The sequence below is a fragment of the Echiichthys vipera genome (assembly GCF_963691815.1).
Source record: "Echiichthys vipera genome assembly, chromosome: 8".
NCBI lineage: Eukaryota > Metazoa > Chordata > Actinopteri > Perciformes > Trachinidae > Echiichthys > Echiichthys vipera.
Genome location: NC_139833.1, coordinates 14,714,718 through 14,725,330, shown reverse-complemented (window position 1 = coordinate 14,725,330; position 10,613 = coordinate 14,714,718). Strand labels below are relative to the sequence as shown.

The following is a 10,613-nucleotide window of genomic DNA, read 5'->3' as shown; positions in this document are numbered from 1 at the left end:
ATATAGTCTCATACAACGATATCAATGTAATATCAATATATAGCCCAGCCGTAGGTGTGAACGTTTAGTTTTGTTTCTTTGGGTTTATGGTTCTTACAAACTTTTGTAGAGCACCATACAAAGACACAAACAGTGGTTGGTAATTGTGTAAATAGGGACAGTTGACCTATGTTGACTTTCTGTTAACAGTTTTGTAAACTACACTGAAAGAAAACATAATGTGCGCTTATATGAGACTATAGATGAGCAGTTGACCCAGCTCCTTACTGTATTTATTACAATTATCTGTCATCCACACATCCCACTAATGTAAACATGTTTTTCAGGCCACGCCAGAATCGTCCACCTGCTGTTGGAGAGAAACACGTCAGGCACTATTCCCTCAGACAGCATAGGTGCAACACCTCTGCATTATGGCGCGCAGAGCAACAATGCTGTGAGTCACGTACACTTAAACACAAAACTGGGAAACCCGCTGAGTCAGCATCATGCATCTATATCCAAAATATAAACATGCTGCCTCGTCCTGTACGTTGGGTATCCTTCTAATGTCCGATAATCTAAACTACACCAAAAAAAAAAGGGGGCTTTTTCGTGTGTGGGTGTGCCTGTAGGAGACGGTGGGCGTGTTTCTGTCCCACCCTTCAGTGAAGGATGAACCCGATCTGGAGGGCAGGACGGCCTTCATGTGGGCCGCCGGGAAGGGCAGCGATGACGTCATCTGCACCATGCTGGCCCTCACCCCTCGCATAGACATCAACATGGCCGACAAGTACGGAGGCAGCGGTGAGCACCTGAGAAAAAACCTGAGTAACAGAGGCTTCTCTAAAAACACTCTTCCCCTAACTGTAGCTCTTTTTACCGGCCATCACAGCATATATGCCCCTGTTCATGATACTGTACGCAAACATTTATTCCTATTTTAATTTGTTTTTTTATAGTGGCATACTTGTTTTAGGCTAAGGGGTGATGATGTCACAGGGGATTTCCCCCAAGGTGCTAGAGAGACTGCAAGACTGAGGGAGAGAGGGAAGTGATACTGTCAGCAAAATTAGTGTGAGCCCGCTGAATAGACTCCCACCACTGCCAGCAGTGTTCTCTGACACACACACACACACACACACGCACTTACTGCCACGCTCTGACCCCGGGGGCCTAGTTGGACATTTGATCTCCATGGCGATAGCCCCTCCGCTCAGCCAGGCGGTCATTGTTTATGCATGCATAACATGCTACGGTTGAGTCATCCTAATGAGACGGTGTGAAGGGCAGCGGATCCGACTGGTGCCCAGATCACTTCCATGCACTTGACTCTAGTCTGGGTACTGGAGAGAGGGGGGAGGAGGGGGAAGGCACCAAGAGGCTTAAGTGTATCGCTCCTCGTTAAATTTCTCTGTCTGTTTAACCCGCTATTGACCAGGCTTTAGCCACAGCCCACAGAGGAGCTGCAGCAGTCAAGGGGGGATGAATGAACAAAGACGAGGCAGATGAGAGAGAGGGGAGCAGTTGTCCTCAGGGTGTTTACTGTTCAGTTAGATTCAGGACCTCTTATCTCAAGATATTTTTTATGTTCACACAGCGCTCCATGCGGCCTCCCTGTCAGGCCATGTGAGCACAGTGAAGCTGCTGTTGGAGAGGGGAGCGATGGTAGACTCTCTGGACGTGATGAAACATGCGCCGCTGTTTCGGGCTTGCGAGATGGGACACAGAGATGTCATCCTCACGCTCATCAAAGGTTGGTGTAATTGGTACATTTGTGCAAGCATCCCAATAAGTACACAATCTCATTTTCTGTACCACTGTGGTATCAATATTCAAGTCCATGATGTGAGAAATGAAGACTATTCGAGTGTTGCACCCCACAAGTCACTTTGTGTTTCACCTCAACTGAAATGTAATGAATAAAGGTTCTGCACGTGTGGACCTGGTAGACGTGGACGGTCACACCGCTCTGCATTGGGCAGCTCTGGGAGGGAATGCTGAGGTCTGTCAGATACTGATGGAGAACGGGATTAGTCCCAATGTACAGGTACGAATGTCTGTTGTAGCAAACCTTACAGGTCATTAATTCAGACATAAATTAAATGTCCTCAGCGTCCATCTGTTACATTTTTCCATATACTTTATATATATACAGTATATATATAATACATCAAATATATATTTATAAAGAAAACATTTTGAATAATTCATTTATATATTTATTTTTAATATACACTCACAATTGTTATGATAGACAGCTTGAGTATCATGTTAATCTTTAAAATATTTTTTTTTTCTACACCGAGGAAGGATTTCTATCCACTAAACAAGGATTGTAAATTTTCCCATTAATTGCCACCAAAATCAGTTGGACGGCTGAAACGGCATGTCCATTATGAATCAAAAAATAAATGTGGGATTTAAATCTTCCTCTGACCTGCTTTATGAGCATTGAGTACAACATCAGTATCAGCCCCATAAATCCTGGGCGATCTGAGGGTGGCTGTGGTTCAGGAGGTAGAGCAGTTGTCTCACTTATCTGAAGGTTGGTGGTTTGATCTCTGGCCCCTTATGTCTTCATATCGATTTGTCCTTGGGCAAGATACTGAACCATGTCAGTGTATGTGTGTGTTTATTGCTTCATGAGCAGGTGGCACCTTGCATGGTACCCTCTGCAGCATGATATAAATGCAGTCCATTTACTCTTTCCCCTGTCCTGCACCTCACTGTTAAATGTTGGACTTCTCCTGGGCAGGACCAGGCAGGACGGACCCCTCTGCAGTGCGCTGCTTATGGCGGCTACATCACCTGCATGGCTGTTCTCATGGAGAACAATGCTGATCCAAACATACAGGACAAGGAGGTAAAGAAAATCTACTGATACATGTGAGTTATGCTGAGCTTTTGGACATGACTATGGTTTGAATGGGTGCTCTTTTTACGGGTGGACAGGGGCGGACTGCTCTCCACTGGTCGTGTAACAATGGCTACCTGGACGCTGTGAAGCTGCTACTGGGCTACAATGCCTTTCCTAATCACATGGAGCACACTGAGGAGAGGTGATGATAGTGCCAGTCAAAAGGGGGGAGTGGAGGTGAGAAAAAGGGGGGAAATATATGATACTGGTGTTGTGATGTGCAGGTACACCCCTTTGGACTATGCTCTGCTTGGGGGACACAGTGAGGTGACTCAGTTCATGCTGGAGCACGGTGCTCTGTCCATAGCGGCCATCCAGGACATCGCCGCCGCCTCCATCCAGGCTGTCTACAAGGGCTACACCGTCCGCAAGGCGTTCAGGGAGAGAAAGCAGCTCCTCATGAGGCATGAGCAGCTGCGCAAGGACGCAGCCAAGTGAGAGATGAGCACACAACTATACACACTTTCATATTTATTATTTTTGTGCATTGACATAAAGAGACCGGTTTCTATCGCTTCACAATGCTCATAATTGTTGTTCAACTCTGATAAACCTTTCTCTGTTTCTCACGCCATACCTTTTGCGTCATTTACACTCATCGCTCACTCCTGTTTCCGTTGTCATTATCTGTCTCTGTCTCTCGCCCCGATACGAACAGTCACACTCTCTCCATAATCTATCTTTCTCTCTGTCATCCCTGCACACACATACGTCTTCCCCCTGTCTCTCTCTTCTGGCTTGTTCTCCTTTTGTCATTTACTCATCAGTCTCACCTTTATTTTGTCCTATACAATGCTTCTGAGAGGCAAGATTGTTTTAAGAGGGCACATTAACTTCAACTTTTCTTGTTATTTCAAGCATGCACTTGATGGTGAAATAGTGCTGCTATAATACATGTCATGTGAATGTGATCTCATATAATGAACATTTCCAGGTTCATATTTGTATTTTGGGTTCCTTGTAGAACATGTTTACAAGCTTTAATATTCAAAAAACACATTATTTTTCTCATACTGTCTCAATATGTATTCAACATAGTCCGGAAGTTAAAAGAAACAATCCGGAAGTTTAAAGAAACAGTTTCTTAATACGGGCTATGTGCATTTCTCTGTGGATCGAGCGTTTTAATACTTTCACTGTATTTCTATAGCACCTCGGCCTGCTTTATTATTTTAAAAAAAAACATGAAAATCTCACTTATTACAACATGAGTCCTTTAAAACATACAGTACATGTTCATACATTTAAAAGACACTCTACACATTGGTGTTCCCTCCTAGGAACCCAATATACATGTTCATGTGGTGCATTTCAGTCAAAACTATAAGCTGCGATGCAATGCGACCGTTGTTGTTCATGCTCAGGAAACGAGAGGAAGAACAGCGGAGGAGAGAAGGTGTACAGCAAGTCTCTGCGGCCACTGCAGAGAAGCGGAGGGTCCCTTTGGTGAGAACAGAGCAGGAAACACTCTCCTTGGTGAACATTACAAAGGACTTAACCATGAAGGACTCAGCCGTGGAAACAAAAAAATCATCTAAAGCTGAATGCGGCAAAATTAAAGAGGAGAGACTCAAAGGTACAAATGTGCGCAAGTTTTTCAAGTTGGTTTGATGGAACTTGCATTTTAAATAGATGTGTAGTGGGTTGACCGTTATGATATGGTGTTAGTATTAGAGGCTAAAATAAACCTTTGACTGAGACGTTTTATTTATTTTTCATCCCTAACGTAGTGTCTTGCTCATTTGCATGAGGCGTGATTGATTATGTAAAATGATATCATAGAAATATATCAAAGTGGTCATAACTCAAAGATACGTTTCTTTCTTACCACCTCACCAGCCCACAAGAGCAGATCCTCCAGAAGAAGTAAAGCAGCTGAACCACATGAGGTTCCTGATGCTTCGAGCCGCCACTGTCATGTGACAGGCGACATTGTGCCCGGTGCTCTCCAGACCACCAGGCTGAAGGAACTTCTCTCTCCTGTCAGCTGTTGCCACCCACCCAGCCTCAAACCCAGACCCCCTTCCAAGTCCAAGGTTAGGGAACGACCCTCCTCAACCACATGCATTCCCTCTGCAAACATCACAGCGACAGACCAGACTGATAATATCATCAGACAATGCGTCCCTCTAAAAAACAGAGACGCTCACATGACTGCGCAGACTGCCCCTGGCAAGACCGACGCCCACACTGCTCCACAAAAGCACAGAAACCACAAGGAGCAGATTTCAGAAAAGGCCGCCACCAAAGACCAAACTCACACTCCCTCATTAAGAAGCAGTTCATCTTTAGACCACAAAAGTCCCTTGAGAAAGACTCAGTCCGCCACACATGCACCCGTCTCAGCACGCACGCACAGGGAGCACAACAAAGAGCAGCGCAGGAGGAGGAACGAGGCTGCACGCATCATCCAGCGAGCTTGGCGAAGGTGAGTTTACGTGTGCGTGCTTGTGTTTGTACCTGGAGGGGCTTTCAGTAGCCGAAGTCTCTCTGGCTGTGGTAGATTGGCAGACCCATGTGGTGCCCACATGTGCCATCTCCCACACGCATGCCAACCCGTTCTCATCTTTCCTGAACCCCACCATGTTTGGTCTGGATGCCATCAACACTTGAGCAGTAGGGGGGAGAGCGTGGGAGATGGGTGAGACAAGGAGGCAGGGGACAGACGAGCTGTAATCTAGAGCTTTCATACTGGTTTAACAAGAGGCTAAAAGTTCAGCTCTGTTGCTCTAATAGCTAACAGCAGCCTCTCTTTGCTTTTCTCTCTTTTACACACTCTGTGTTTCTCTTAGAGGTTGCCAGTCCGCCGCAGGAGGCTCTCTGTTTCCATTCAGCTTCACAATTATATTCTGTATGTGATGCCAATTAACTGCCTTGAATAAACTGTTTACTTTGTTTATGCTTAGTGAGTATTAGTGTGAGGACTTGCCAGCTTTTAGACCTTTGAACACAGTCTGAAATGTTTTTATTGACCAGTACGCACGTGAATGCGCTTGCATGGATGTGCGTCTGCAGGTTCCACACACGTAGACTGAGAGAGGTACAGGCCCTCGAGGAGGTGGAGTTAAGCGATTCAAACGAAACCCAAACCAGGAGGAAAATGGAAATGCGTGCTCAACCCACCAAACTGTCAATGAGTAAAAGCTCAGTGCTACAAAGTATCTATGGTGAGATCATTGCTTTTTTTTTGCCTCTCACATACTCAGCACCAAAAAAGGTTGAAATGTCACAGATTCAGTGTGAGTCATTAATGTATAACATGATATATATACCGTTGAGCAGAGCAGTTACAGACCCTTAACAGTCCTTGAGAGAATAGCTGCAGTTTGTATGTCTGATGCAATAGTGTATTAATCAGGGTGATGGCACACTGTTTGGAAATGGAGAGGTCATTTCAACACAGTCACTGTTCCCATTAGCTGACAGTGCAAAATTTATCCAATGTGAACTTAAGCTGTGACTCCGTCAGAGCCGGCTGGAGCTGACATCAAAACAGGAAATACATGACTGAATTTGTCCATCCCACAGACTTCAATTGAAGTGAACAGGAGACTTCTGGTGATATTCTATATTTTTATTATGGAAAACTTTCATGAATAAAACAAAACCAATAACAAATGAATCCTACTAACAAGTGTTGCCTGTGTAGCGCAGTCTTAAAATAGCGGATTCTGCTATGAAATACAGTTTCATTGTTGTCCAAAAATGATTAAAAACACATTAAATCATTAAAAGGCCCTAGTGAGGATCCAAAAACTATTAAAACACATCCATAGGTTCCTTCATCATAAAGAACATGGGCACTGTAGACAGAGTAAAGGCTTTGTAAACTACTGTGAGAGTCAAAACATAAAACAAGCGACTGAGAAACTGTTTTTTAAGATCTCTGATTGTATGAACTTGCAGGAAGATTCTCACATTGATCTGTGAAATGTTATTCTGAATTATTTCATTCTGCTAAGGTACAAACTCTGCAAAACAGTATTACATTTATTAAACTACCTCACGTGGAACCCCTTCGTCTTTAGTCGATAATAGGAATTCGCTTAATACACTGGAAGTTTTTTTTTGATCATTTAGAAGTTTGTTTGTGACCCTTAACACACAAAAAAAACACAATATTAAGGCTCTAGTGAGAATTGAACTCACGACCCCTGGTTTACAAGACCAGTGCTCTAACCACTGAGCTATAGAGCCTTTGTTAGATACACTTACATCAGATCAGTATTTTAAAGGCAATTATGGGTGTGGACACTGTCTAGCTCAACCAGTTATAGGAGTGTCCTGAGCTTTGTTTAGCAACGCCAGCTGACTGAATGCAAACTGCGTGTATAATGGGATCACACCAGCTGCACCACTGAAATCAGGCCAGGGACGTAAAGTGTGTGTCTCGGGGGCAACGGCACCATCCCTACATCCTACTCCCTTGCTCGGACCACACCTATCTCCAAACAAGGCTTGAGTACTTTGAATTACATCCTCAGTGGAGAAAAATGGTCTCGGAGTGGAGAGCCACAGAAAGGATAAAGTTGTCAGGAAGCACTAGGAGATGGAGTAATGCACTCTGGTCTTTTCATGGGATTTGTTGAGAATAGAAATAATGACTATCACCAGCCATATCCTAGATGATAAATCAACTGTGAGTCACTTGTGGCTGAAAACAGCTGCTGTACTTCTCTGTAAAGGTGGAAACTTTTCAAGCATACTGTATGTCAGCGGTGTCAAAGCCTGTATTGGTTATGGTGTGGGCAAATGTGAAACATTCTCTTTAAGTTGCAACTTATATAGAGAGCAGTGCAACCACGGCAGTTTTCTAACCCACATGTTCGAAACCATAGCGCTTGAATTACATGAAAACTCCCCACATTGGAAACAGAAGACGCTGGAAATCAGGATGTTGTCATACTGGGGTAGAACATGCTGTAATTGACAAAACTGGGAACAAGAATCTGTGTTAATGTCTGGGTGATGCGTCAGTCCACATACCAGGACTGTATCAGCCCGGTGTCCTGTGCGGAACCTCTGGTAGGGTTTCGCCCCACAGACAGGCCTGACCTTCATCACACATCACCAGGTGATGATGGGAGAAATGGGCAGAAACCTTGCTGCGCCAAAACATACAAGCATGCACGGCGTCAGCGCTCACAGACAGATAGGCCCCCCCTCCTCCGACATGATTTTCCCCTCCCCTTTCTCACCTCACCTCCCTCTCTCTCTCGCTTTCTCCTCTTCTCGCTCTCTGACAGTCCTGGCACTGTGAAAAGTTCAGAGCTGTCAAGGGGAATGTCAGACCACTGCGTAGAGCTATCAGCTGAACACACACACACAGCCCTGACATGTGCCACACACACATTCATGAGACTTGTTTTTTTTTTTTTACTGTGAAGTAGACAGGCAATTGACACCCAACTCTGGACTGGGTCACATTGCTCTGTTAATCCTCATACACATTGTTTTTAAATTGCCTGTTAATTATTTTATCTCGAATGTATCTGTTCATCTATCTATAGGTACACAAATGCAGAGAGAAGTGTATTTTTGTATCTCAGACAACAAATTGATTGATTTGATGATGAAAAAATCAATAGCTATACCCCTGCAACGCAATGCAAACAGCACACGTTAAAAACACAATAAAGTTGAGTTTTTTTTCCACTGTGCTCCTTAGATAACTGCACTTAAACTGGAAACGATAGTGATAGTAGTTTCAGTAATAAGCAGAGTTTTTAAAATATAATTTAGGTGTTTGTTTGTGACCACTAAATATCTATCAAATAGTGAGTTAAAACACCTGTGATTGATCATATGACTACTAATGAAAACACTTCTACTTGCTTTTTTTGCGGAGTATTCCAATATATGTGTCTGTGGTGGCATTCCCGGGCCGGATGTAAATAAGCCGCTGACAGCGGTTGGTCTGCTGGCCGAGGTTGTCACTAACGGTTATGCTGTGTTGTAATCAGATATCAGGAACTTCCAACTTCTGAGTCAGTGTAAGGGCAGAAGTGTAATAGGAATATGTGTGTGTATGGATTTAAGAGGGGAACATATAGGGGAGGGACTGGAAGTTTACAAAAGAGCAAAAAATAGAAAAGTCAACACATAGTGACCGTGACAAGATGGAGGGCTCTTAAAGAACAGGCTTGCCTGCAGTCACATCTTACCACCAAAGAGGTAAAACTTTAAAGATAAAGGCCCTAGTGAGGATCCAAAAACTATTAAAAACACATTCACGGTTGACATTTTCCTTCATTATAAAGAATATGGGCACTGTAGACAGGGTAAAGACGTCGGAAACTACTGCGAGAGTCCAAACATAAAACAAGCTACTGAGAAACAGTTTTTAAGATCTCTGATGATATCAACTTGCAGGAAGATTCTCAAATTGTACTGTAGCAGAATGAAATAGTTCAGAATAACATTCACAAATCAAACTCTCTGCGAAACAGTATTACATTTATTAAACAACCTCATGTGGAAAGCCTGTGTCTTTGGTCAGGGATCGCAGTTCCCTTAAAACACATGAATTTTTTTTGGATCATTTAGAAGTTTGTTTGTGACCCATGCGGATAAAAAAAAACACAATAATAAGGCCCCAGTGAGGATTGAACTCACGACCCCTGGTTTACAAGACCAGTGCTCTAACCACTGAGCTATAGAGCCTTTGTCTGATACACAGGTATCGGATCAGCATCTTGAAGACACCCTTAACAACCATGGGTGTGGACACTGCCTAGATCAACAACTTACAGGAACAGGAGTGTCCTGGGCTTTGCTATCCAACACTACCTGACTAAATGCAGAAACTGTTAACATAATGCCATTGCAAATCTGAATGAAGATCATCATCCAAACATTTTTCTTGACCATCCTTAAGGCAACTCTATGGCCAGACGAGGGCGTTCGCTTCGGGGCTCTCAGCTGCTCCTGGACATGCCTTTACGCACCCAGAGCCAGTGTAAGTTGACACACAAACACAGGTTTAACAAAGTAAAAGTCACAACAAAGTAATTTGATGTGCTTATTTTTACAGTAAGCGGTATCGACTGTGTGCACCTGACTGACGCCATGAATCAAGCCAAGCAGTACTCTTACCACCTGAGACCACAAAGTGCTGGGCAGGGAACCAGAGGCCGGGGAAAACACTGACGCTACACACGTTCATGTTCCTTGGATGTTTTCTCAGCTGGCTGGCAGCCTTACCGCTATAGAATTACTTTACACATTGTTCGCTCAATGTGCCCAAGCTTTCTAAAATTAAGCCATATGACATCAGAGCCATGACCTCACAGGGTGGTGTCAAGTCTACAGAAACGGTGTGTGTAAAAGATAACCTTTCATCCATTGTGGCGGGAACACATACACACGCCATCTCCCTCATTCTCCATTGCTCTCGCACACACACTGAGATAACCTTTCCTCATGTTGTGGAGAATGAGGCAGTCTATCAACAGCCGGTCATACAGATAGCCCACCTGCAGCCTCCGACACACACACACACACACACACACAGACACACACAAAGTGCTTTCCTTCTCAAGAAAAATATGTATTCCTTAACGCTGCCGTTTTTACTTTTTCATGCATTTGCACAAAAATAATCCATCGTGTGTTATTTTAGATGTACCTCAATGTCTGTTTTTTATTGTATAATAAGAAATAAAAGGTGACACAAAAGTGCTCTTGGATTTAACTTTATTTTCCTTTTTTTCTT

At 43.7% G+C, this 10,613-nt stretch overlaps 1 protein-coding gene across 2 annotated transcripts in view; it reads left to right on the top strand.

Moving 5' to 3' along the window:
- invs (inversin) overlaps positions 1 to 10,517 on the top strand; it is a 23,117-nt gene extending 12,600 nt beyond the window's left edge. For both annotated transcript variants that reach the window (XM_083918552.1, XM_083918551.1), the window contains exons 8-19: positions 327 to 436; positions 615 to 786; positions 1,580 to 1,735; positions 1,908 to 2,029; positions 2,738 to 2,845; positions 2,935 to 3,041; positions 3,124 to 3,333; positions 4,264 to 4,475; positions 4,739 to 5,327; positions 5,915 to 6,066; positions 9,777 to 9,857; positions 9,933 to 10,517. In XM_083918552.1, coding sequence (XP_083774678.1) covers positions 327 to 436; positions 615 to 786; positions 1,580 to 1,735; positions 1,908 to 2,029; positions 2,738 to 2,845; positions 2,935 to 3,041; positions 3,124 to 3,333; positions 4,264 to 4,475; positions 4,739 to 5,327; positions 5,915 to 6,066; positions 9,777 to 9,857; positions 9,933 to 10,048 — 2,135 coding nt within the window. In that variant the 3' untranslated portion in view covers positions 10,049 to 10,517. The remainder of the gene's footprint in view (positions 1 to 326; positions 437 to 614; positions 787 to 1,579; positions 1,736 to 1,907; positions 2,030 to 2,737; positions 2,846 to 2,934; positions 3,042 to 3,123; positions 3,334 to 4,263; positions 4,476 to 4,738; positions 5,328 to 5,914; positions 6,067 to 9,776; positions 9,858 to 9,932) is intronic.
- The last annotated feature ends 96 nt before the right edge of the window (positions 10,518 to 10,613 follow it).